At 33.4% G+C, this 27,861-nt stretch overlaps 1 protein-coding gene across 1 annotated transcript in view; it reads left to right on the forward strand.

Annotated features, from left to right (window-relative positions):
* SPRED1 (sprouty related EVH1 domain containing 1) overlaps nucleotides 1-27,861 on the forward strand; it is a 105,053-nt gene that overhangs the window by 60,446 nt on the left and 16,746 nt on the right. The window contains exons 3-5 of the mRNA XM_003780630.4: nucleotides 9,558-9,726; nucleotides 12,056-12,102; nucleotides 26,994-27,152. Coding sequence (XP_003780678.2) covers nucleotides 9,558-9,726; nucleotides 12,056-12,102; nucleotides 26,994-27,152 — 375 coding nt within the window. The remainder of the gene's footprint in view (nucleotides 1-9,557; nucleotides 9,727-12,055; nucleotides 12,103-26,993; nucleotides 27,153-27,861) is intronic.

The following is a 27,861-nucleotide window of genomic DNA, read 5'->3' on the forward strand; positions in this document are numbered from 1 at the left end:
TGTTGTCGTTGCTTTCTAGTCATTCACTTTTGTTAATAGTTACAGGTCTCTAATGGTTTTCTATTTTATTTTTCGGTTAGTTTGGTAAGTTACAGTTTTTTAGGAAATTGGCTTGTTTCACTTAAGCTTTCGTATTCAGGGTCATAAACCTTTATATTATATTCTTTATTAATTTTTAAATCTTTACTTTTAGTTTTGTCCCTCTTTTTCTTCCTAACATAGTTTATTTGTACTTTTTCTTTTTTTCTTGTCTATTTCACTGGTCTTTGCAAATAATCAGCTGTTGGCAAGGATACTCTCAAGAGCTCTTGTATACCTTTTACCTAAATTCACCAATTTTTAACATTTGCCACAATGAATGTATCAATTTCTCTCTCTCCCAACACACGCACACACCCACGTACACAAAAAACACATACACAAAAAACTATGTGTTGTAAGTTGCATTACAGCCTGCTTTTTACCCTAATTGTTCAGTGTATTTTTCCTAAGAACAAGGATATTCTCTTACAAAATTATAGTGTATTTATCATATTTAGGAAATTAACATAAATACAGTACTTTAATCTACAGTCCCTATTCCAGTTTTTACAACTGTCCATGTAATGTTCTTAGGACAATTTTGTTTCTTCAGTATAAGATAATGTAGCATTTAACTGCCATAGCTCTTTAGTCTTCTGTAAAATGGAGCAGTTCCTCAGTCTTTAATGACATAGACATATTTAAAGAATACTGGGCAGTTATTTTAGAATGTTTCTCAATTTGGATTTTTCTAATGTTTCCCCATGAATAGATTCATATTATTCATCCTTGCCCAGAATATCATATAACATCTTGTGCCAGAAAGTAAAGTTGTACTCAATGGATGAAATCTTGTTGAAAAGACACAAGTCAGCATGAAGGAGTTCCCTTTATCCAATTAAAGTAGGATAAATGATTATAATTCATTGACTAAAAGAGGAATTCATATTATCTATATTCTAAACAAGCAAGCAAATGGTAGAAAAGTAGTTCTTCCTTTGTGTAGATTTTTTTTAAATGAATTCATACTCTTTATTTCTTAATACTTTTTTTGGGTTTATTATATTCATTTTTAACATTTTAAATTGGACATTGAGTTCATTTTATTTTCAGATTTTTATTTTCACTCTAAGCTTTTTAAACTACAAATTTGCTTTTTGGCTTCTTGTTTTGGATTGTTGCACTACACAAATTTTTATATGGAGTTAATTTCATTATCTTTATTAGGGTTTTCTAATTCTCATGCAGATTTATTTGATTCACTTGTCATTTAGAAGCAGGTATAATTTCTTTCAAAATAATAGGTATTTTAAACTAAAGTTGTATTGCATTATGTTTAGAGATGATAGCCTATGCGGTAACAGTTATATTTATCAAGATATATGTTATATTGTGGGTAAATGATTAATTTACCTAAGTGTTCCACATATTTTAGAAGAATGTATTTTTCAAGTAATTCATACAGGTTTCTGCATGTGTCCCATATGTCAGATGTTTTAATGGTGATATTCAAATCTGCTTTCTCTTTACTAATTTTGTGTCTATTTCATCTATCAGTTATTGAGACATATATTCAGATATCTTACTCTGATTATAGATTTGTCAAGTTTTTCTTGTGTTTATTCTTGCTTAATAAAAACGTATGGATTATATTTCTACTAAGTGAACTTTATTCATTATACCTTTTAGCCTAAGAGTCCATTTTGCTTATTACTGTCAGCATCCACCACCTTTTCCCAATATTATAATGTCAAGTTTAATTCCAGCTGCACACTTTTTCATATCCTTGTAGTCATGTGAGCCTCCAGTTCAATTTTATTCCTCTATTGGTTGTTTGTTCTAATTTTTATTATTTGCACACATACGTGTATAGTTTCTCACCTCATTTATTTAAGTAGGATCTAGGTAGAAGTGTGGGTTTATTGGAGTATGGAAACTGTTCCAGTTAGTATCTTTTTGAGTGAAAATAAAATACCTATGTATATCTGACTGTCAAATATTTGATCTCTTTTGTAACTTGCTGTTTTTTATATGAACTATTTAGTCATACAAAAATAATGTGTGTTAAAATAAAGTGCCATACTTATGAAAATATGATACCATTTTCTTTCCTTCTCTCCTCCTTTATTCCTTTTTTTCTCCCTCCTTCCCTTCCTTTTGTGGTAGCTGAAGGTAACGGAACTGCTATTGTGTGAGAATCACTGCCATTGCTGCTTCTGTTACTTTTATTTTTCAATGTCTAAAGTCCCACTCAGCTCAGACCACAGTGTTAAACACAAATTTGTATTAATAGGCAATTGTAAAAAACATGTATTTGATAACATAATTCTATATAGAATGTCATAATGTATTTCTTAAAGGGTACAGGTTTTTATATCATTCAGAAAATTAAAGTTCATAATAAGAGGCAACTATTTGAGATATCAGTTATTGACTTTGGTTATCAAGTAATTTAATCTGAATTTGGAATTATTATTTTAAAAATGAAATTATTTTTCATTGGATTCAAAGGTATTTCAGAAAGTTACTAGTAAAAATTTTTATGTCTGGTTACCAAGCATACTACTTCTTAGATAACACTATTTGTGAACATGTAATTATCTACTTGTAAGGTAGCAACTACAATATAGTATGTAGTAATTTAAAAGTATATATTTAATTGTACTCTCTTCTTCCAAATTACTAGTTGTTATTAGTGAAACAAAATGCACTTACACCCATTTTTGGCTTGGTCTATTTTAAATGCTTCTGGCAAGCAACACAGTTATTTTACGATGGGAGTTTTGCTCTATATTTCCCAAAATAACTTGGAATAAGTTTTCAGAAGTTGTAGTTATTTAGTAACCACAGTTTCTCCCCTTTTTTTCCCCTCTGTAAATTCTTACCCTGGAACTTTTTTCAGATGAAGGAAAAGGGTTGGAGATTGAAGCATTTTTACAGCCTTTAGAATCCATTAACAAACTCTTCAGAATTTATTCACATAAATTCTTTGAAGTGTTTAATACCTGTATCTGTCACTCAAACACCTCTGTCTCCATACTCAAAAATCCTCTTCATAAATAATGATCTCCCATCCTCGCATAGCAAGTGACCTGTTGTGGGGTAGTGGCATCACCTAGTCACCAACATCACCATCACTACTAAGATTTATTGAATATTTACTGTGTGTCAGGCAGTATTTTGAATACTTTATTAGTTCATCTAATTCTCAAAAGTCAGCTGGATGGTGAGTGATAGAGACTGGATGGGACCCAGCAGGTCTTGGCTACAAAGCCTACAAGCTTAACTAATTACTATACTGAATTCTTCTTACACAGTAGTAACAGTTTTCTTCTTCCTTGGGAAGTGAATGTGTCATGTTCCTGTCCTATTCTATTTTTCATAGCTTAATCATTTTATTTTGAACACTTTTCACTCATATAAAAATCCATTTTTGTTAAACACCTTCTTCCGCTGTCTCTTAACCTGGTGTAGTATAAGGAAACCATTTGTCTTCCCTCTCCCTTCATCTGTATCAGATTTTAATAAATTTATGTCAACAGTATTTTCAGTTTTCTTGAAGTCCAGAGTTCACCTGTTTATCTGTATTTTCATAAATAACGTCTGTTTAATGTTAACAGACAAAAGAATAAAAAATAAAAATAGATTTTAAAAGTTATTTTCGTTACCACTGGATTAAAAGACTTTAAGATCTTCTTAAAATATCTGTGGTTCCAAAAATATTTACCTTGCTAGTAAAGAATTTAGACTTGTATGTCTTAAGCAACTTAGGTTTGTTTAGATCTGTGTTGGAATGCAAAGTTGTACTACCAAATACACCTACATAACTGTATTTTCCTCCTTTATTATTATAGTCACTTTCTCAAAGCTGGCTCCAGCCAGTCTATTTGAAGCAATTATATTGTACTCCAACCTGGCCAGATCTGTTTGTATGTAAAAGTCTGAATTTTTCTTCATGCAGTCAGTATAAACATTTAAGTGCTTTTGAATTTGTTGCGGCTTTTTCTAGTTTACAATTTTCCATTATATGGTTTTTTTTTTTTTTTTGGTTAATGTCTTTATTTCTAATCCCTGTGCATTTGTAGATGATCAAAAGTTCAAAAAGTTCTAGTACTAATACTAAAACATTACTCTAATTTGTTCTTTGTCAACCAGCCGCATTTTTAATGGATCAGTGAAGGGTTATTCGTTTCATATTATTTTGGCAACATATTCTTTATAGTTATTCTTGTTGGTTGAGTCCTACATTTAATATTTACTTTACAGTAGCTGTCTACACTTCTGATGTCTTTCCAGTTTATTAATATAAACTATCTTTTGAGTAAAAAAGAGGGTGAGGCCATTGGTTGGCTTTTAAATTTATCTTTACTATCTATTTTATGAATGTCCTTCATTAATATGATGGGGGCCTGATGAAATTCACACCCACAACTAATTAATACTAGCAAGAAGTTTATTCAGCTTTTAATTAGAATTAGGGATGTATTCCAATAGACTGAATATTTTTAAGATTACGTTTTTAATAGCTTCTGGCAATGGCCTTTAGGATAGTCTTAACAAGACTTAGAATTATTTATTTCCCTTTGCACCATGTCTTGTCTTACAAAGAAGACAAGACGTTAATTGCCATTGGTAATTAGTCTAACTTCCTATTGGCCAGAAATAATGTATCCCTTTACCTCATTTCTCCTACAAAGTAAATAATTCACTTGGTAATATGGGATTGGTTGTTTCTAATCTCTTGTCAAAGATGTAATTGCTATTTTCTATAGTTTGTTGGCTAATTATGCCAATCTCAAATATGGTAATTCAGCATTGAACTCTGCTTCCCGTATGACTGTTGTTACTAATATTACTATTATCTTAAGATACAGAATTAATACAGTGAAAACTACATTAGGCCAAAGTCAGAACTTAGTGTTCTGATATAGTTGAGAAGGGACAGTGAAAATAGGCAGCAGAATTCAATAATTTTAAGAATCCTCTAGCCCTTAAAATTATTTTTGCTTTTCAGGAATGTAGATTTAGTTCTGATCAGATGATGAGTAAACATCTTCTGAGGCATTCTTTTTTTCTGCTTTCTTTTTCTTTCTTTCTTTTTTTTTTTAACAACTTTCAACCCCATTGATTTTTTTTTTTTAAGTTTGAAGTAGACAGTTGGTATCTGTCTCTGTTACTTAATCAAGGTGTTACTATACATTGTCTTTAGTGTGATGAAAGTACATTTTAAAAAATGCTACTTAAAGTCAAAAGCAAAACAACTTTCTAATATATTATGTCACTTAGATAAATAAGAAAATATTGTACATTGCATAGGGAACCTGTGAGAATTATGTAAATGAGCGATAGACTGTTCTAGGAGACATATCCTAAAAATTATCTACAAAGATGTTGGGTGATTGTGCCAATAGATTACCTTTTTTCTATTCCACTGCCTATTCCAAAATTCATTTTAGCAACTACCATAGAAGTTTTTCCCTAAAGGATAATCAGTTTTATGCTACATTAAATATATAATGCCAACAGTATTTTCTCATATTTTTATAGATAGAAGTAAACAAGTTGAGATGTAGTTTATAATTCGTATGTTTTTGTACTGGTTGGTATGATATTTAAACTCAGTATTTTCATGACTTTTAGGTGGAACACATTTCTGCATGGGTATTTATGTGAGTCAAAGAGCTAGTTCATTAGCCTCTTCATTTCCTCAGTGCATTTTAAAGCTCATTTTTATTTATTTATAATTTCATCCTTTAGATTCAAGGGGTACATGTGCAGATTGTGTTACCTGGGTATATTGGGTAATGCTGAGGTTTGGGGAATAATGGATTTTGACACCCATGTACTCAATAGGTTTTGAACTCTTACCTCCCTCCTTCTCTTTCCCCTGTAGTAGTTCCCAGTGTCTATTATTGCCATCTTTGTGTCTATGAGTATTCATTGTTAGCTCCCTCTTATAAGTAAGAACATGTGGTGTTTGGCTTTCGGTTCCTACATTAATTTGCTTAGGATAATGGCCTCTAACTATATCCATGTTGCTGCAAAGGACATGATTTCATTCTTCTCTATGGCTGTTTAGTATCCCATGGTATATGTTTTATAAGTATATACGTACCACATTTCTTTATTTAATCCACCATTGATGGACACCTAGGTTGATTCCATGTCTTTGCTATTGTGAATAGTGCTTAAACTTATTTTTAAAACTACTTTTTTCTGTGAGTGTTGGGAGGCTCCAAACAATAGATGCCATTTGAAGACAAGATTAGGGTATTAGGGTAGATCACATTGAAATTTTATTTATCTGAGAGTTAATAGTTGAAAATATTAATTTTGGAAAATAGAAGGGGGCTAATTCAGTAATATTTTCATGTATTAAAAATTAATTGTGTTATTATTATATATTAAAAACTACAATCAAACTGTTTTTATGTCTTCCCCTTTTTAACAATTCCAATTTAGCATTGTTTTAGAAAATACTGCTTTTCCCACTGTTTATGAATATAGTAAAAATGTTGCAGTAATTTATGACACTAACATTTACTTCCCCTTGAATTCTAGAACTTAATCATGAATTGTTGTTGTTGCAAAATGGTTGTAACAAATATTTAATAGTAAATCTGTGTAAAATGCTTTAGCAAAGTGCCGACTCATAAAAGCTTTGGATACATGTAAATTCTTTTCTTTTTTTGAGACAGAGTTTTACTCTTGCTGCCTAGGCTGGAATGCAATGGCATGATCTCGGCTCACTGCAACCTCTGCCTCCCAGGTTGAAATGATTCTCCTGGCTCAGCCTCTTGAGTAGCTGAGATTACAGGCTCCCACCACCACGCCCAGCTAATTTTTGTATTTTAGTAGAGACGGGTTTCACTATGTTGGTCAGGATGGTCTTGAACTCCTGACCTCAGTTGATCCATCCGCCTCAGCCTCCCACAGGGCTGGGATTACCGGCGTGAGCCACTCTGCCTGGCCGTTAATTCTTTTCTAATACATGTAGAGTCATCAAAGTATAGGAAGCAAAAGTCTTGAGAGAATTTCACTGCATTGCCTATAAACGGGCAGGACTGAACCTTAGTCACATTTTTGGTTATTTCTGAATTAATAAAACTTACTACCAAGAATTATTATATTCAGTGGTATGCTGATAAAAGGTTTAACAATCAGCTTTCAAGAGGGGACACAAGTCAATGATTTATAGGACTTACATACCTCTACCATGGCTGCTTTTACTGAACATGCCATCATTGCATATAGCATTGGGAAGAAATGAGCAGCAGTGTGGCATTATATAGTATTTCCACCATACAGTTATGACAGACATAAACTACCTCAAGAACATAGGTAATTGTAAAAATATAGTAAAATAATTAGGAACTGATTAGTTTTATGTATTTATTATTTTATTTTTAATGTAATTTATTTCATTGTAGAGTTATATATTCTAGCTTTTAACAATTACTTCCAAAATTCTTGAAAATTTAATATCTGGCTCTTGGGAGCCAGTATAAGCAAACTCTAGCAGACCTCCCCTCCAAAAGTATAAATTAGAGATTCCTAGTCCATGATCTGTGAATGAGTTCCTAGGGAAGTGCATAAAGCCTAAAAGTTTTTCTGAGGAGAAGTATTGGTTGAGTGCCTAATGTTTGTCTGCCACTATAGTTTAAGGATTTGGCAAACAGACAAAGACCAGCTCATGCAGGGCCTAGTAGGTCATAGTAAGAATTTTAGTCTTGAAAGCATTGAAAAGACATTGAAACTAGGGAGTGGTCCAGTAAAGTTGCTATTTTTTTTTTTTAAGAAAAATTATTACTCTACCTGCAGAGTAGTGCAATTACTATTAGTAATTCACTACTACTAGTAATATCTGAGGGGATCATCAGCAGTGCGTGGAAGAGACGTGCAAGTGATAATGGTGATTGGAAAAGAGTGGAGGTAGTGAAAATACAATCTTTCACCAAATACCAACTGAGCATTTATTATGTGTCATGTGCTACTATGGGTTTCATTTGAATTATTTTTAATTCTTTTCCTCCTGTTTTCTTATAGGGGATTCTTAAAATAATTAAGGTGTGTAGTTCTAGTCTTTTTATTAGATTAATTGCAAAGATCACGAATATATCCACTTTTGTTTTATGTGACAACTAACGTGTATTAAAAGCATACTGTGAATATGATGAAAGACAAAGGCCCAGGAACGAAAGACTGAAGAGACCTTATAACTGTCCTGGAATGGATCCTATACTGGAAGGATTTTTAAAATGCTCTAAAAGACTTTATTAGTATAGTAGGCAAAAGTGGAACATGGTCTATGGAACATGGTCTATAGATTGAAGTTCTGTGTTGGTTTTAAATTTCCTGAATGAGATCACCATACTGTGATTACATAAGAGAACAGTATTGCACTTAGGAAATATACTCAAGTGCGTATTGAAGAGCAGTAGAACATAATATATGTAACTCCTTTGAAATAGTTCATAATAAAGTAAATTAAATGTTTATACATGGACATATGCGGAGAGAATGTTAAAAATTAATGAGATAAATCTGGATAAAAGGAAAACAGGAATTTTCTGTGTTATTCTTGTTACTTTTCTACAAATTTGAAATACTTTCAAAATAAAAACTTTAAAAACCAAGGGTATATTGCTTCATGCATTGCATGAAGCTCTTTACATGAATGCACATTCGGTCATTCCACTCTAAGCTCTGGGATATTTTAGTACTGCAATTTCTGTTTTAGAGATGAGTAAACTAAGGCTTCAAAAAGTTAGGTAACTCACTTAAATACACATTTTGAAAAAGTGGCAAAGTATTTGTTTTACTGCTATGACCATTAAATCCTTACACAAAATATAAATACATCTTTTAAGAAGTTTAGGAAAATGACTCTATTTTGTTTTGTTTTGTTTTTGAGACGAAGTCTCACTGTGTTGCCCAGGTTGGAGTGCAGTGACGTGATCTCAACTCACTGCAACCTCCGCCTCCTGGGCTCAGACGATTCTCCTGCCTCAGCCTCCTGAGTAGCTGGGATTACAGGCGCGTACCACCACGCCCAGCTAATTTTTTATATTTGTAGTAGAGAAGGGGTTTCACCATGTTGACCTTGCTGGTCTCAAACTCCTGATTTCAAGTGATCCGCCCGCCTCAGCCTCCCAAAGTGCTGGGATTACAGGTGTGAGCCACTGCCCCCAGCCAAAAATGACTTTAAAAAGTTAAATATTATTACCACCCCCCTGCCTCTTTCCTGGAAGTAATTCCTGATATATTCCTCCAGAAATTTTGTATGCAATGGGAGTGTATATATGTGTGTATTCTTTAAAATGGGAGTATAATAAGCATCCTGTTTATAATGTGCATTTTTTATTCCATCTTAATCTCTTTATTGAGTGACTTTGTGAAGTAGACCACTTTATTTAAAATACTAAAAATTATTCATTAAAAAGTAATAGCATTGTATCACCTCAGTTTGTATTTATGAGCTACATTAGATGCATTTGATATATGTATATTAATTTTTGGTATTTGGCTTTTATCAGGTGGTTTTGGAATGTATGCTTAAAAAAGACCTCATTTATAATAAGGTCACTCCAACATTTCACCACTGGAAGATTGATGACAAGAAGTTTGGTCTTACGTTTCAAAGTCCTGCTGATGCTAGGGCTTTTGATAGAGGTATCCGAAGAGCTATAGAGGATATTTCTCAAGGTAGGTATTCTTGACTATTTTCTTAATTTATTTATCAGTTATATATAGTAGAGGTTATCTTTCTTAAAGTTGACCCAAAATAGTTTTCACACTTTAACCATGTCAGCTTTTGTGGTATGTGACCAGGCTTTGAAACCTCACAATAGATGAAGATTAAAATAATAGATTCCTTAACGTGATTTGTATTTGTCACATCATAGTCTATGTCAATTGCATGTATCATCTTGAAGAGTCCATCAACAGCTGACTTCAGATAATTCAAATGTTTTAAAATAAGAGCTTGAAGGAAGAGGGAATAGAAATGTACAGCTGTGAGAATCCCAGTTGGTATTCTACTTGTGTATGTATGACACCAGTCACATCCTTTCTTTGGGTAATTATATAGAACTTGTAATATTCAAATGTATGTAGACTCTAGTTATTCCATGACAAAAGTCTTTACTTGATTGATTTCGTTATTGAGGATTGGCAGAGACCACAAGCTCATCTATTCCTTTGTTATCTTGCCAGTCTATTAAAATTATTAACTCAAAAGCATACAGGTTTTGAAGGGAAGAATAATGTTTTTTCATGTAAGACTGGCTTATGCTTACTTAAACAAAAATCACATTAAAACCCATTTCTTCCCATAAAGGAAGAAATATCTAAGACTTGATTTTTTTTTCTAATTAGAAGGAAAATTATTTCAATTTAACTAACTTTCTGTATAAAGTAACTGAAAGTCTGCTAGACTACATTGTGATTTGTGTATTTTGAAGATGTCATTTTAATAAGAAAATCTGAAAACATAAACTGTAAGACCAATCACAGGCAAGAACATGGAAATACATTGTACAAATCTGTTTTGATAGTGCATGAAACTGTAGTTAAGTAAATTATTTAGCTACTTTAAAAGATTAGAATTTGGTAAATGAGTAATTTTTTATTCTGATCCAGAAAAAATTACTATGAAGTAATAGTAGCCATTTTGTCTTTATTGTAAGACCCCATAAATTCTCCTTAGATCAGTGTTCTTAACCTGGGAAGCTTTTGAAGCTTAAAATGACTAGTCTGCACTCCAGACCAATTGAATCTATCTGGGGAATAGAGTCGAGTCATCCCTTATTTTTCAAAAACTCCAAGAAACTTCAAATATGGTGAGGAATTGTTCTCTAGTCAAGTAATTGTAATTTGAATTTGAAGGAAAAAAATAGAAAACTTAAAAAAAAAAAAATACATGTTGTTCTGTGCCTCATTCCACAGAGATTCTGATATATTTTGGTTTGACGCCATACTCTGGCATCAGTGTATTTTTTGACAGTTCCTCAGTTGATTCTAACCTTTAGCCAGGTTTGAAGAACCAGTGTTTTAAAGAGAAAAATAGTATCCATGGCTGCTGGAATTTATATGATTTAAAGGTTTGAATTACTTTTAAGTTTATGCTCATGTACCATAACAGTATACCTCTTTCACTAGGATCAAACAGATTGGGTTTAATGTTTTAAAAAATGATTTATAGGGAGTAGCTTACAAACTTCTAGGTAGAGTAGACTACAGTACTTAGTCTGCCTTGTTATTTTTGAACATTAAAAAACATTAGCTAGCATTATTATCAGCTGCTATATAGACTTTCAACAATCTCAAATTGCTTTTACTTGACCTTCTGTGACAAAAAGATAAAATATGCTGCTCTTTCCAAAGGGCGCATTTCTTATCTCATGCCTACTCCATGCTAAGCTGTGCCTCTCAAGGGTAGCATGAACTAAGAATACTTTGCTAGGACAAATCCTTTCTTATTAATTTATTGAAACTAAAGGTACTCTTAACAGCATGAAAATCTGTACAGAGACATTGATGCAAAAAAGTCAGTAACAACAATTGGCCATTAACTATCAATAGTGGATTAAAACTCATTTGTTTTCCATCTTAGCTAAAGCAACTAAAATCCTGGTTATGGGTACTAAATACTGTTTCCTGGGTCAAAGCATTTAGAAAAATTGAATAAATCACATCTTAGCATCACCATAGCAGTGTAATTATAATCTGCCTAGTAATTTTGAGTATTTGGGAGAAACTAGGGGCAGGGGTAGCTAGAGATAGTATACTTTCAGAGAAAACATCTTGTTAGTAAGCAGCTGGAAATTTACCTATAGAGGAGGGAAATAATTACATTATTCTCCATTATTCTAATAGGGGCAAATACAAGTGGCCAGTATCTTAATTGCCAGGCAGTCCAGAAAGATCTCTGATTAGCCTTCTAAAGTATTATAATGACATAATCAATTAGTCATTAATACTGGACTCTAAGACAAAAATTCTATACTTAATTAACTTTTATCTATTTTCTTAGGATGCCCCGAATCAAAAAATGAAGCTGAAGGGGCAGATGACTTACAAGTAAGTAATGGCTTGGAAGGAATTTGTAAACATAAAGGATGTGGAAGAAATCACTAGCCTTATTCAATAAACTTATCAATTACTAAGAATATTTCTAAGACACTGTATTTGTCACATTTCTCCAGAAGAAAATAACCAATACAGGTTGAGCATCCCTCATCTGAAAATTTAAAATCTGAAATGTTACAAAATCTGAAACTTTTTTTCTTTTTGAGACAAGGTCTTGCTATGTTGCTCAGGCTGGTCTCGAACTCCTGGGCTGAAGCGATCCACCCACCTCCCCACAGTGCTGGGATTATAGGCCTGAGCCACTATGCCCGGCCCCAAAATCCGAAACTTTTTGAGTATGGACATGACACCTCAAGTAGAAAAAATTTACACTTGACCTCATGTGATGAATCACACTAAAAATGCAGTCAGAATTTTGTTTCATGAACGAAATTATTTAAAATCATGTATAAAATTACCTTCAGCCTGTGTGTTATAAGGTGTATAAACATAAATAAATTTCATCTTTAAATTGGGTACTATCCTTAAGATGTCTTATTATGCACATACAAATATTCTGAAATTTGAAACAGTTCTGGTTCCAAGCATTTCAGATAAGAGATACCAATCTTTATATAGAAAGTAAAGTTTCTGGTTTTTTTTTCTTTTTTAAGGAAGTGGTTCATAAGATTGTGGGCTGGGTTGGCAGAATGGGCAGGCATGCTGGAAATTGGCACAAGTTGATGTTGCAGTCATGAGAAGGCCGAATTCTATTCTCTTCAGAGGACTTCAATCTTTTTTCTTATGCCTTTCAAGTAATTGCGTGAGGTCACCCACATTATGGAGGATGCGTAACTGCCATATTAAAAGGACATTCAAGCAACACTGTGTAGATACTCACGTGGTGAGGAATTGAAGCGTTCAGGCGATAGCCATATTAGTGAGCCACCTTGGAAGCAGGTTATTCAACTCCAAGCAAGCCTTAATAGATGACCACTTGTGGCATGTTTTCATTGCAACTTTATGAGGAACCCTGAGCCAAAACCATCTAGTTAAGCTGCTCTTGAATTCCTGGTCAACAGGAACTGTGAAATAATAAATGTTTGTTATTTTAAGCCACTAAATTTGGGAATGATTTTTGACTAATGCAGGTTCTGGAGACCTGAAAATGGAGCACTGCTGTAACAAATACTAAAACATGGGAATGACTTTGGACTCAGGACTCAGACAGTAAATAAAAGCTGGAAGGTCTTTGAGGCGAGTTTTAGTGAAGTTCCGAAGAGACTTACTGGAAGCTTGAAGATCTTTGGATAGAGTGTCAGTGAGGGCTTAAATGAAAATGAAGAAAACCATATTGGAAAATGGAAGAAAGGGAATGTTTGTTTAGTGGCTGAAAGCTTAGCAACAATGTCATGGCAGTAATATGGGAAGCAGACAATGTACCTAATGTACTGGGTGGTTAAGCTAAGGAGTTTTCAAGCAAAAGGTTGAAGCTGTTTGCCTGGTTTCTTCTTACTGCTTATGATAAACAGTAAATGAGAGAAGTAAGCTAAGGAAGGGCTCCTAAACAAAAAGAACGCAGGGCTTTGCTGGTTTTGAAAATTCTCAGTTTCTCAGTATGTCAAACAGCTAAGATTAAGAAATGGCTTCTAAGCAAAGATCAAATCCAGGGCCTTCTCAGAAAATCATTGTCTAAGGATGTGAGTGTAAATTCCTTTGTTAAGACCTCAGGAGGATTTAAGATGAACCTCAGAGAAACTTTCGATCAAAATAGTAGGTCCTAAAGAAGTGTAAATGTATGTCACTTAGCAGAAGTTTAAGGTTGAGAAGAATTTTTCTCATTTATGAGTGTGCTTTTTATCTAATGGAGTGGACCTCTATAAGATTCACAAAGTTTTTCAAAGCATTATGTTGGCAGAAATACCACCTTTGATTGAAGAGGGGCCCTTTGGATCCCCAAAATTCCACTGGCAGGAAGTAAGTTGAAAACACTATGCAGATGCAAACTTGGCCCACCTTTCAATGAAAATAGAAGGAAATTAGAAATTAGAACCAAGATCTCAAAGGCCAGAGCCACGAGTTATGAAAAATTATTCCCAGGCCCTAAGTTCCACTCTAGGAACTTCCAACATTGCCACCTTGATTTCAGAATTATGTGTACCAATAACTATGTTGTTCCTCTCATTTTTTCCACTTTTGAGCAAGAAGGTCACATGACAGTTACCCTCTGCCTGTCCTACCATTGTCTTTTGGGTATGTGTTGGGCAGGTAATTTGTCTCTTTAGTTCCAGAAATCAGATTGAGAGAAGCAATATGTATTCAGGGAGCGGCATTTAAGGAACTACATACACCCAGGAAATTTCATCTGTACCTGCACCTGTTTAGAAGACAACATCCTAGCTTTGAAGATGTTGCTGTAAAAAGATGAGACTTTTAGGGAGTCATGGGAGGGTAGAGTGTATTTTGAATATGAGAAAAATATAAATAATTGGTGTTCAAAGAGCAGTGAATTATGGTTGTTTTAAAATACGGGAACATTATTTTATACTTCTCTCGTCATTGGAGTCTAATTCCCCTCTTCCTGAGTATAGGCTGTTCCTAAGGACTCACTTCTACCACACGGAATGTGTTGAAAATGAAGTGTGACTTCTGAGGGTAGATCCTAAGAAAATTTCTGGCTTCCATCTTGCTTTCTCTCTTGGATCACTCTGGGAGAAGCCAGCTACTATACATGAAGACACTGGAGGAGAGATGTATGAGGAGATCCATGTGAGGAATTGAGGTCATCTGCCAACAACCAGCAAAGAACTGGAGCCTTCTAGCAACAACCACGTGAAGTGAACCATCCTGAAAGCAAGTCCTCCAGCCACAAACAAGCCTTCAGATAATTATTGCCACTGCTAATATCTTGACTAGAACTTCATGGGTACTATGAGCCAGCATCACCCAGCTAAATTGGTCCCACATTTCTGACTTACAGAAACTAAAAGATAATAAATGTTTGTGTTTGAAGCTGCTAAGTTTTGTGGTAATTTTTAATGCATCTATAGGTAAAGAATACACAAGCAGAAAGGGAAGTTTAACTTTTTCTTAAGACGATTAGAATGATAGCTAATTTTTTCCAACTGCAAAAGAAAACTCTTAAATTTACCTTAGTACCATTGATTTCATTCATGATGTTCCAAAGGTTTAGAAGGTCATTCTTCTTTTGGAATGTATGGGAAGTTGCAGTGTGTTCTGATTTATCTAGCTACTTTATTAGGAATAAAATAGATCATGTTAAGTTTCATAATTCATCTTATGGGTTTGGCATAAATGTTTTGAATACAGATTATGGTTTAAGGTAGTGTTTATATCGGGTTTACTTCATTGGCAATTGTTTGCAAAGACAACCAATATAGTTTAAAAGAATAATGCATTATCTAATTTTTTAACAGTAAAAGTAATGATAATGTTATATTTAAATAAATGTTTTGAAGGCATTAAATGTCAAGAGTGGAAATCCTCTCCCTTTTGGATGTTCATTAATTAATTCAACAAATATTTGAGTACCTATTTCTGTGCCAATAACTGCTAGACATTTCCTTCATAAGCTATTGGACAACTTTCTGCTTTCAACAATTAATGTCTTCATCAATTATCATAAGTCAACAATGAAATTTACTTTTCTATTTCATGTCTGTCTTTGGAAGGTTTTATAACAGATCATCATTTGAATTTAAAATCCTATCTTTCTTATCTTTTATTCCTGATGTGTAGTATAGTGCTAATCACATACATAGTTGGCACTCAAAAGTTTTGAGGAAAAGTCTTAAAAGTTAAGATTTTTAAAAACCTAACCAATATTAAGGTATGAATGTTCTTTTCATTTGGTTTCTTTTCTTTGACTATTTTAATGAGACAAATGAGAGCTTTTGGTTTGTTTGTTTGTTTTTGAGACAGGGTCTTACTCTGTTGCCCAGGCTGGAGTGCAGTGGCATGATCTCATCTCACTGCAGCCTTTGCCTCCTGGGCTCAAGTGGTCCTCCCACATCAGCCTCCCAAGTAGCCATAGGCACGTACCGCCACTCGCGGCTAATTTTTGTATCTTTTTGGTAGAGACGGGGTTTTGCCACGTTGCCCAGGCTGGTCTCAAACTCCTGGGCTCAAGTGATCCACCCACCCACCTTGGTCTCTCAAAGTGTTGGGATTACGGCATGAGTCACTATGCCTGGTCTAGGTTTTTCTTGTTGTTGTTTAATGCTAGCTTATGCTTGTTTTAGGATCATTTTTAGTGCTGACAGAGTTGTCACTTAAAACGTTTACAGCTCTTATTGTTCAGATATGCTGGATTGAGAACAAAACCCACAAAACTTACCTCACAACAGGCTTGAGGTTGAAAGAGGAAAAGATCTTAGATATCATGTTTTTGGGCAGAAGAAAGATGAGATCTGATTGATATGAAGTAAAACATTGTCATGTTTTCTCGTTTGGCCATTGAGAAGTATGTGACTAAGTTAATCTTTTTTAGAAGTAAGTAATGTCATTTCTGAGCCAAAATGATTAGAAGGCTATGATTTATGTTTGTCTAATTTTGCTTTAGGCAAGGGATATGAATTGTTCATGTAATGATTTTCAAAGGTGGTAATATTTTAATAAGGCTGTATATCTGAAAACTAAGTTAGTGGATTGGCTTTATTTAGGTAGTACAGAGTATTTAATGGTACTGCAAGCTATCACAATCCTTTAGTAAGTGCTGCCTTAACAGTTTTCAGAAAGCCCTGATGTTAGGTTGAGTTTTATTTATTGCCCAATAAGAGAGCAAGAAAATTCTCTGTATAACTTTTTGCATAATGTTATTTAAAATTTTATTGACTCTTAGACTAATATGTGCATATTTCAAAAATTACAAAGACAAAATTAGGAATCATTCATTCCTACCCAAAAATAATTACTGTTTATATTTGGATATTTCTGCTTAGGTTTTTCTTTCTTCTGGCATCTTGTATACAAATGCATACTTCCTTTTAAAAGCACCATTGGGATCATATTTCTAAAATGCAGTCAGCTTAAAATCTCTTGGTCATTTTCATTGTGTCAGTCTAACTTCAGAGTCTTTGATCTTAGCCATTACATTATGTAGCTATACTACAATTTAATCATTCATGTCATTGAATATTTCCCACAGCCTTTTACATACATTTTAATTTGTATCTTTGAGTGTGACCTTAAGATGAAAATCCTAGAAATATACTTATAATTTAAAGGGTTGAAGATTTATGTGTTAGCAGGATGTGTGTAACTACTGCTTATTAACTCAAAGGTAGATCTACAGACAGTAAACAATCTCTGCAAACCTAATACCACATTAAGCCAAACTAACTCTTCATTAGAAACATAGTTTAGTTCTTCTGTTGAATAAGCCAGGTTAGAGGACTTGTTTTCCTTTACCACTATTGCCAGACATTGTGTCTTGCTGCATTTTTTATATTCCTTCTATATTATTTCATCACAGATCACTGTGTTCAGGTTGCTTAAAGAAAATGCTATATGCTGTTAATGTTTCCAGTCAAAGCTCATAGACAAATAGAAAACTAAAAATTCAAAGGCTGGTTTATTCTTACCCTTAAGCTAATCAAACTAAAGAAAGCTAATGAACAGAATAGAAGACAGTTGTGGCCAAATTTAAATGAATTGCAACTGGAAACACTACACCACAATGTTAATAGTGGTTTTGTTGGGCTTTTGGAATTAGAGTAATTTTTTTCCTTTTTTTCTGTGGTTCCTAAGCTAGCATAATTTGAGCATATAATTTTAAATACCTAAAGAATTGCTTTGGTAGCATGTTTAACACATGTAATGCCAAGATATAAGGGCTCTTTACCAAAGAAAATTTTAAACCACTTCTGTCATTTAATAAACCAATGATATAATTATTTAAAAACTTATTTTAGTAGGATATGAGCCAGCCACACATTTTGCAAACCTGTAATTTGTGATTTACAATTACAAGAATGATGTTCTTGAGCAGTATGTCAACTGGGATATCCCTTTTTTTCTGCATTTGACTTATTTATTGGGAATCATACATTAACAACGGTTTGCAAAACAGCACTAAATTTTCTCTAAGAACTAGTACTAGCAGAAGGGGTGCAAAGGGAGGAGAGAAGCAAAATCTGTTTTTGTTTTTTCTGCAGCTGTCATCTGGCCTTATGTTCTGATCAAGAGCTACAGCTGGAATTATTTTATTGCTTTACTCTGTATCCTTTTGCCTCCACACACAAAATTGCTATAGAAGTCTTTGAAAAATAAAAAGCTCGGCAATCACTTATCAACCATAAGAGAATAATTCTTACACCAGCAGCTGAGAGTAAAACAAATTTTCATTGTGCATTAACTATGGGCATGGGTTACTTTGTAGACAATACACATTAGCCTGTGCCAGCATACAATACTAAAAGCATTGAAAGTGAGTATATATAACTGCTATAGATATAATTTTTTTTAAGCTAGAGATCGTGCCAGTGTATTTACAGTCTTTGTGCCTATCATATATTAAACTTTTTGCTCTTGTGGAAGATTTTTTGGCATTTCCCACCACCTAATTTTATGTTATGTTCATGTTTCCATAGTAATTGTCACTTTTCAGGGGTTATAACCCAGTTAAAAAAAAAATAGAAGTTTGTCTAAGTCTGAGCACTTTATGCTCAATCATATCCAAATTAAGAAAGTGTTTTGGTTATTACTACAGGTTGAGCATCCCTAATCCACAATTCAGAATGTTCCAAAATTCAGATTTTCTTAAGCACTGATACGTGGCTCAAAAGAATGCTCAGATTTTGAATTTTTTTTATTAGGGTAGCTATATTGTATTGTATTATATTATATTATATCATACGCATTTATACTTAGGTTGAACATCCCTAATATAAAAGTTAGGTAAGCAGTAAGGCCCAGTGTGGGCAGAGATGTAAGGAAATGTTTCCTCTGTCTTAAACAATTAAGGGGTTTTCAGTTGATAACATAAGTTTGCCAAAGGGTAGCTTGGTAATATAATTGAATATGTGTATATACTTTATTCAACAATTCCATTTATAGGAATTAATACTAAAGAAATAATACAAGTACACCAAGATATATGTAAAAAGAAGTACATTACAATGCATATAACAAAATTTTGGAAATCTAAATGCCCATAATCAGAGTATTAGCTGAGTAATATATGACATATGCAGTACTGGACTTCTTTGCAGCAGTTGCAAAGTGTAACTTGTATACTGGTATGGGGAAAGGTCCATGGAATGTTAAGGAGTGAAGAAAAAGAGCACTGTGTGGATAGACTGCAATATAAATGGGATCAAATTATACATAGCATGTAAACACATATGCATGCATTAGGAAGTTTAGGAAGATATATGTCAAATAGTAATAGTGGCCATTCCACGGGGGTAGGATTATGGAAATAATTTTTATTGTTTTTATAACTTGAACTTTGAATAACAGTTATTCAAAGATATTTTTTGCCAGGTGTGATAGCTCATGCCTGTAATCCCAGCAGTTTGGGAGGATGAGATGGAAAGACTGCTTGAGCCTAGGAGTTCAAAACCAGCCTGAGCAACATAGTAAGACTCTGTCTCTACCAAAAGCAAAAAATTAGCCAGGCATGGTGGAGTCCACCTGTAGTCCCAGCTACTCAGGAGGCTGAGGTGAGAGGATCATTTGAGCCTGGAAGGTCAAGGTTACAGTGAGCTGTGATCGTGCCACTGCATTCCACCCTGGGCAACAGAGCAAGACCTTGTCTAGCTAGCTAGCTAGAGTGTTTAGATTTATTATTGCTTAAGGAGCTCTCTTTATACACTTTTTTTCTAATATATCACATTTACTCCTGAGGTATCAATGTGATCTGATTATTGGATATTTGCATGTCACAGATTATAGAATTTTCAGTGTGTGCCAGGCATATAGTTCTATGCTCCAGGGATAAAACTTAGGCAGAGTCCCTCCTTACAGGTTGTCCTAGTTCGTTCTAGCTGCTACAGCAAAATGCCATGACTGGGTAGCTTATAAACAAAAGTAATTTGTCACCATTCTTGAGTCTCGGAAGTCCACTCAAGGCACAGACTGTGCCTGGTGAGGGCCCACTTTCAGGTTCATAAGTGATACTTGGCTATATCCTCACATGGTGGAAAGAACAGGACAGCACTCTGGAGTCTCTTTTATAAGGACACTAATCACATTCATGAGGGCTCTACCTTCCTAACTGAATCATAGCCCCACCTCCTAATACCATCATATTGGTAATTAGATTTCCACATATGAATTTTGTGGGGGACACAAACATTCGGAGTATAGCACTAGTTCATGGGAAAAATGTAAATAAAAGAGTACTCAGAATATAGGGTGATAGATACATATAATTTTAAGGTAATTCAAAGGAGGGAGTGATTAACTTGTGAGTGAATCAACAAAGACTTTTTGATGAGTTTGTGGCTGAGGTTAAGCATAAAACAGTTTTTTAGTGGAAAATTTGAAGCATGTCATTGTTGGGCAGAGGAAGTGACAAGTACCAGAAAATCAGAAGTATGAAACATCAGATGCTAACAGAAAGAGACAGGTACATCAATATTTTTAAAGCGAAGAAATGAGGATGAAAATCAGTAGGAACAAGCCATATTAAGAAAGTATATTGACTCTTCTAAAGTAACAGACTGTGTGTTCATTTATTCTTTTGTTCATTCTTGGAGTTTCTTATTCACATAAGGAAAGCCACTATATAATTTTTAATAAGATGGATCCATTATAGTAGAAATTAAGTAGCAGATATACATATAAGAGTGAACAGTGTGACAGCACCTAGTCTTGGTAGGAATATGGAGCACCAATTGTGAATATATGAATTGTTTAAACCACCTCAAAAATCATTTTCATTATGAGAACTGGAACATATATATATCCCGTGACCCAGCATTTCTATTCTTTATGTCTTCTAGAGAAACTCTTGTGCATATATACCATAAGGCCTATACACTATTATTCCTAGCAACATTTATTGAAATAGCAAAAAATTATAACTGCCCAAACATCCATAGACAGAGAATAGATGAATAAATTTTTTTTTTTTTTGTAGTGTTCTTATCCAGACTCTGCCACCTAGTAACATTTATTTTAGGCAAGTTGCTTAATCCCTTTGAATTTTAGTCTCTTCATGTGGAGTAGGTTGATAGTACTATGTACCTCAAAAGATTATTGTGAGGATTGAGTTAACCCATGTAAAGTACTTGAGACTGTCTGATACATAGAAAATGCTCAATATATTTTAGCTATCCATTGGTACACAGAGGTCAAAATGACTGATTATTGCTACACATGTCAATGTGAATGAATTTCACTGAAAAAAATTGAGCAAAAAATTTCAGAATGTCCCATGATATCAGTCAGTTCAAAAGTATCTATAACTAAATATTGTTCAGGGATATTTATGTAGTAAAACTGTAAAGAAGATAAGAAAATGAAAAAAAATATGACTTCAAGATAGGGTTTATCTGCTGAGGGTCCAAGTGGTAGAGGTGGGGGGTGCTAATACGGAGGAACACAGAGGAGTAATTAGTTGTATTGGTTATGTTCACTTTCCTTAAGTTGGGTGACAAATGTACACGTTCTATTATTATTTATATGATTATGTATATAGTCCTTTATACATATAAAATAACTCCTTGGAGAGAGAACCCATGAGTCCTCTGGTTCTAGCCTCAACTCCACGGAACTATATTGATAGTTTCTGGTATTTTAAAAGTAAAAATATGAATCCATCAATTCATCCTTCTATCAGTTAGACAAATGGAATCATGCCATGTTGACTGTTCTGTACCTAGCTTTTTTCATTTAACAGTGCCTTGGGAATACTGAAAATATCGTTTTAATAGCTGCACAGAATTCTGTCATATATCATAATTTTTGACCAGTTCCCTGCTGGTAGAGCCATAAGATATTTTGATTCTTGTTTTCTTTATTTTTGTTAAAAAATAGTGCTACTGTGATTGTGTGTGTGTGTGTGTGTGTATCTGTATATACAGTCAATCTCTCAAAGTAGAAATGCTGGGTCAAAAAGTATGGATTTTTTTTTTCCAGTGCCATTATCAAATTGCCCTCTCACCAACAGTGCAAAAAAGTACTTCTATTTCTCCAAACCCTTGCCAACATTCAGTATTACTACCTGTTTTTTACATCTTTCCTAGTTAGTATATAAAAATGGCATTATACGTTCATGTGTCTTTAATTGAATGGTCAGTATGTTTTTATATACTTACATTCCATTTCTTTTTCATAGGAAAATAAAATTGGGCTTTATCTTGTGAGTCTCATGTTTCCCAGGGAGAGAGGGCTCATTTCTATGTGCTGTGTAAATTATGTACCTTGCAAAAGACTTCCTTAGCTAATACTTATTCTCCTCCCTGTCCTCTCCAGTATGTGCCCAGTCTTCCAACAAAGCTTTGGTAATTGGAAACCTTAAGGGGTTTTGAACAGAAAAACCAATTAGATTTGCCTGAAGAATAATGGGACAAAGGCTGGAAACAAGGAAATCAGTTAGAAACCTACTGAAATAAGACAGGCAAAAAAAGATAATGAGGGCTTTGCATTAAGACAGTGAATAGTAGGTATTGAGAAAAGGAAATGGATTTGAAAGATACTCAGAAGATTACCTTGTTTAGAAAATTGTTTTATTGACATAAAGACATATTCTGCATGAATTCAGAAGGATTTGGGCAAAGGTATAGTATGTCTCTCAGTTAATTATTTCAGATGAAGAGGGAAAATGTATTTAAGCTAAAAAATGATTTCATTGATACAGTATATTTGTATTATATTTTTAAATATTATGATTTATCAGGCACAATGGCCAATACCCGTCTGTAATATCAGCTACTAGGGAGGACCAGTTGAGGCCAGGAGTTTGAGGCCATCCTGGACAACATAGTAAGACCCTGTCTCTTGAAAAAAAAGGCAAAACAGGAATAGAATTGATGCTAAACCTGCCTCATTCTAGCAATAATATTCATAAACATGTTAATTGAAAAAAAGATCAGTCTCATTGAGTTATACCTCCAATAAAGTTTAAAATAATAAAAATTTAAAATATCAAATGATTCTATATCAAAAGGGAGAAAGTATGCAGTACCTTGATTTTAAAATTATATAAAAGTAAGCTTACAAAATTGGAAAATTAATTATACCATCAAGGAGTATTAGCCTTCATTGTATTTCCAACTTCTTATCTTTTTATGGCTATGATAATACTGTAAATAAAATTTTATGTACTGACTTTTTAACACTAAACATTTCCTACATTGCATATTATATTATTCCCAAACCTGATTTCAAATGACAACACCATATTTCACTTTACGGGCATATCATAATTTACTTCACCGTTCCCTTATTATGGCATGTTCAAGTTGTTTCTTTTTACTATTAAAAATAGTTCTCTACCTAAAGGAAAAGAAGTTATATGAAAAAGATGCTTGCATATGCATGCTTATAGCACTATAATTTGCAATTACAAAAATATGGAACCAGCCCAAATGCCCATCAATCAATGAGTGGATAAAGAAAATGTGGTGTGTGTGTGTGTATATATATATTTTTTATATATTATTTGAGTCATTTTCAGAAATCTCTGGAACAAATAAATACATTTCCTAAAGTTTTCTACTCTTCCCAATTTTGATTATATATATACACACACACATAAACACACACACACTATGGAATACTACTCAACCTTAAAAAGGAAAGAAATAATGGCATTTGCAGCAACCTGCATGGAACTGGAAACTATTCTAAGTGAAGCAACTTAGGAATGGAAAACCAAACGTCATAGGTTCTCACTCGTTCTCACTCATATGTGGGAGCTAAGCTATGAGGACACAAAGGCGTAAGAATGATGTGTTGGACTTAGGGACTCGGAAAAGGGTGGGGGTCGTGAGGGATAAAAGACTACACGTTGGGTACAGTGTACAGTGTTTGGGTGATGGGTGCACCAAAATCTCAGAAATCACCACTAAAGAACTTATTCATGTAACCAAACCACTGTTCCCCAAAAAAACTAGTGAAATAAAAAACTTTAAAACAACAACAAATAATAATTCTGAGAAAAATACTTTGTGCCTAAAGCTTTTTCCATTTTAGTACTCTTTTTTCTTTGCTAGATTCAAGAAGTGGTCAAAATGTGTGAATATTTTAAAAGCTTTTGGTACATTTTATTAAATGCTTTTTTATTGCATTATTATTAAAATTGCTTTCCAGAAAGAGTCGTTCCAGATTTTATTTTACTTGTGTGTGTGTAGAATTAGCAATGAATGAGTATGCCTGTTTTCCTTATCACCACTTTTTTAAACACCTGTAAATTTAATATGCATTTAAGCTTTTAACTTGCTGAAAGAGTTAATTAGGTAGTAGGAAGATACTTTTTTCTAGTTTAGGATTCTCTAAAATGTTAATTTGATTCTTACAATTCATGAATAATACATACTTCATTGTAGATTGTATACTTTGCATTTTCAGACAGTGTTTTGTTTGCCATATCAGACACTTGAATGATGCTTTGGTTATTTTATTCACTGAGACCCGTTTAGGTGTGTAGCTATAAATTCACTGTGCAATATGAACTATTCCTAGTTAATAGGTTAATTCCAGCTATATTGGTAAACATTTAAAAATCATTTGTTACTTAAATATTACACACAATTTAATAATGAAGCAACAAACACTTGTGATATTTTCTTTAAAAAAGTATTATATTTAAAGTAAAATGTGTTCATGTTTAATTTACAGGATATAAATAGAATAACCCAACTCAGTACAGCAAGACACTAAGTTTGTTCATATGCAGATTTTTTTCAAGTCAGCTTTATTTTAATTTATAATTTTAACATGACTTCTCAGTTATTATAATTTAGTAAAAGATAATTCAAAAAGTCACAATTAAAAGCAATATCTTATAATTACCACTGATACTACTCCTAAAACTTATGCTTGTTTATAGTTTTCAATCTCCTGAGTATCCCAACCCTGAGATTGTTGAGACAGATATTCAATTTATAATAAAAAGAAATTGTGCACCTATAATCCCAGCACTTTGGGAGGCCGAGGCGGGTGGATCACTTGAAGTCAGGAGTTCGAGACCAGCCAGGCCAACATAGTGAAACCCCGTCGCTACTAAAAAAAAAAAAAAAAAAAAAAATATTAGCCGTGCATGGCGGCAGGCTCCTGTAGTCTCAGCTACTCAGGAGGCTGAGGCAGAGAATTGCTTGAACCTGGGAGTTGGAGGTCGCAGTGAGCCGAGATTGCATCACTGCACTCCAGCCTGAGCGACAAGAACAAGACTCCATTTCAAAAGAAAAAAAAAAAGAAAGAAATTGTGGTTTAGATAAGTTAAAATAAGACAAGATTCTAACTTAGGTCTTTTCTCACCCATTTTTTTTTTCTCCCAGTATTCTATTCAGTTTGCTTATGATTTTTGGCAATTATTTGAGTCATTTATTTTCAGAAATCTCTGGAACAAATAAATATGTTTCCTGAAGTTTTCTACTCTTCCCAATTTTGATTATGTGTTTTGAAAGCATGTTTGCTGTGTATCAGTGTTTAGCCAACATTTTTCCAATATTTTATCAGCAACTGTCACAACACATTGAGACAGCTGTTATGAAAATTGGGTAAAAATAGCAGCCAGTTTTGACATAGTTTTAAGTGACAGTAGATTCTCAGATATATTTTTAATAGTTCAATTGCCTACTCCTTGATACAATAACAGCTTTTAGTTTCAAGAGCATTTTCAGTTATTACCATTATATCCTTATGATAACCCGGTGTCGTAAAATAGCATCGGTATTACAATTATTTTCTAATTGAGAAATTGAATGCCAAAGGAATTAAATGGGACAAGGCTATTTTTTTTTTCTGTAACAAAAACTAGAACTTGCATTTATAAATTTAAAATATCTTAGTCATTTTTGAATTTTATTTGTTAATTTTAGAAGTAGCACCAACAAAATCTTTTAAATCTTTTAAAAAGAAAAGCTTATGAAAGGTTTGAACCCTTAAAATTGTTAGCCCTATAGTGATTACTCTGAATTATTTTAGAATAAGCTAGTGAAAGTATTTCAGCCACTTTTACTTGGATATCAGCTTTTTTCTTAAATAATTATACAGTGATGAGAAAAGTAACATCCCATTTCTTAAAAAAATTAAATGAAACAAAGCCCTTCCAGGACTTTGTGTTTTGTAGTGTGCTAAATTTTACTTACTTAATATTTATCTTATATAAATTATTGTTTATGACATTTTAAGTGTCTTTAGTGAGTGTCATTTATTGAGCATATCAACCTAAGTCTAATAAGAGTAGATGATTTAAATCCTACGTAATCAGCAAGTTTAGGCTAATTTATTCATTCATTCATTCAACACAGTAGTAGACTACTGTTGTCTTCTGTCTTTTGACTCACTGTATCAACAGCAGAGTTCTTTGAACATTTTTTTTAACTTGCAAAATAAAACATAGATTTGTGTGTTCTTCCTAATAATTTCTGCATTTTCTATGTACATTTATCACTTTTTATTATAGTTAAAAGCATTATTATAATTAGCTCTTCTACATGACATGGTTAGCCTTTTAGTTCTTCATGTTATTTTTAATAAGAAAGCCCATTTTTCTTGTGAAGTTGAATTTTTCTAAAAGTTCATATTATTGTATTTTGACATAGCTTTATAATCATGTACATTTGAGTTTTGGGAATTGCTATTCGTAGCAATGGTAGCGATATATACTTACTGACTTGCTAAATACTTTTTAGAGTGAAAGTATCTTATTTTGTGGTGGTGGTGGTTTTTATTCTGGCAACTAATGTGTTGAGGGTTGTTCCCAATAGGCAAATGAAGAGGATTCTTCCAGTTCTCTAGTGAAGGAGCACCTTTTTCAGCAAGAGACAGTTGTTACCAGTGAGCCTTATAGAAGCTCAAATATAAGACCTTCTCCCTTTGAAGATCTGAATGCCAGAAGAGTCTACATGCAAAGCCAAGCCAATCAGGTAAGAAGATAAAATATTTTTTCAGGGCGTTGTTTATATGTGTAGAAATTGGATGATGTCTTAGATAAGGACATTAAAACCACCTGCCCTTTACCAGACACAGTAAACAAACAAAGAAAAACCCCACAAACAAAACCAAGAGAATTTGATTTATAATGAATCAAATCCAGAGTGAAACAATAAACATATACACCATAAAGTCCTATATGGGTATAGCAATTGAGCAAGGGGACATCACAAGCATTCTTATTTTACCCCTTATCTCACAGGAAAGCTTTCAATATTTATCATTAATTATGATGTGTTTACTATATGTTTTTATAGATCTCTTTATTAGATTAAGGATAACTTTGTGTTCCTACAGAACTAAATTTTTATTACATGCTTTTTCTGCAGTAATTGAGGTGATTCTACTTTTTTCTTCCCTTATTCTGTTTGTTAAATTGCAGTCATTGGTTTGCAACCTTGCAGTCTTGGAATAAACCCATCTTGGTTGCCATGTGATATATTCATTATACATATACATACATATATGTATACATTCAAGCATACATAAGATTCAATTTGTCAGTATTTCATCTTGGATTTTTAAGTCTGTGCTTATAAAAGAGATCAACATAATTTTCCTTTCTTATAATTTTTTTTTCTTTTTTTTTGAGACATGAGATAAGAGTCTCACTCTGTTGCCCAGGCTGGAGTACAGTGGCAC

This window comes from Pongo abelii, chromosome 16 (genome assembly GCF_028885655.2).
Source record: "Pongo abelii isolate AG06213 chromosome 16, NHGRI_mPonAbe1-v2.0_pri, whole genome shotgun sequence".
Taxonomy (NCBI): domain Eukaryota; kingdom Metazoa; phylum Chordata; class Mammalia; order Primates; family Hominidae; genus Pongo; species Pongo abelii.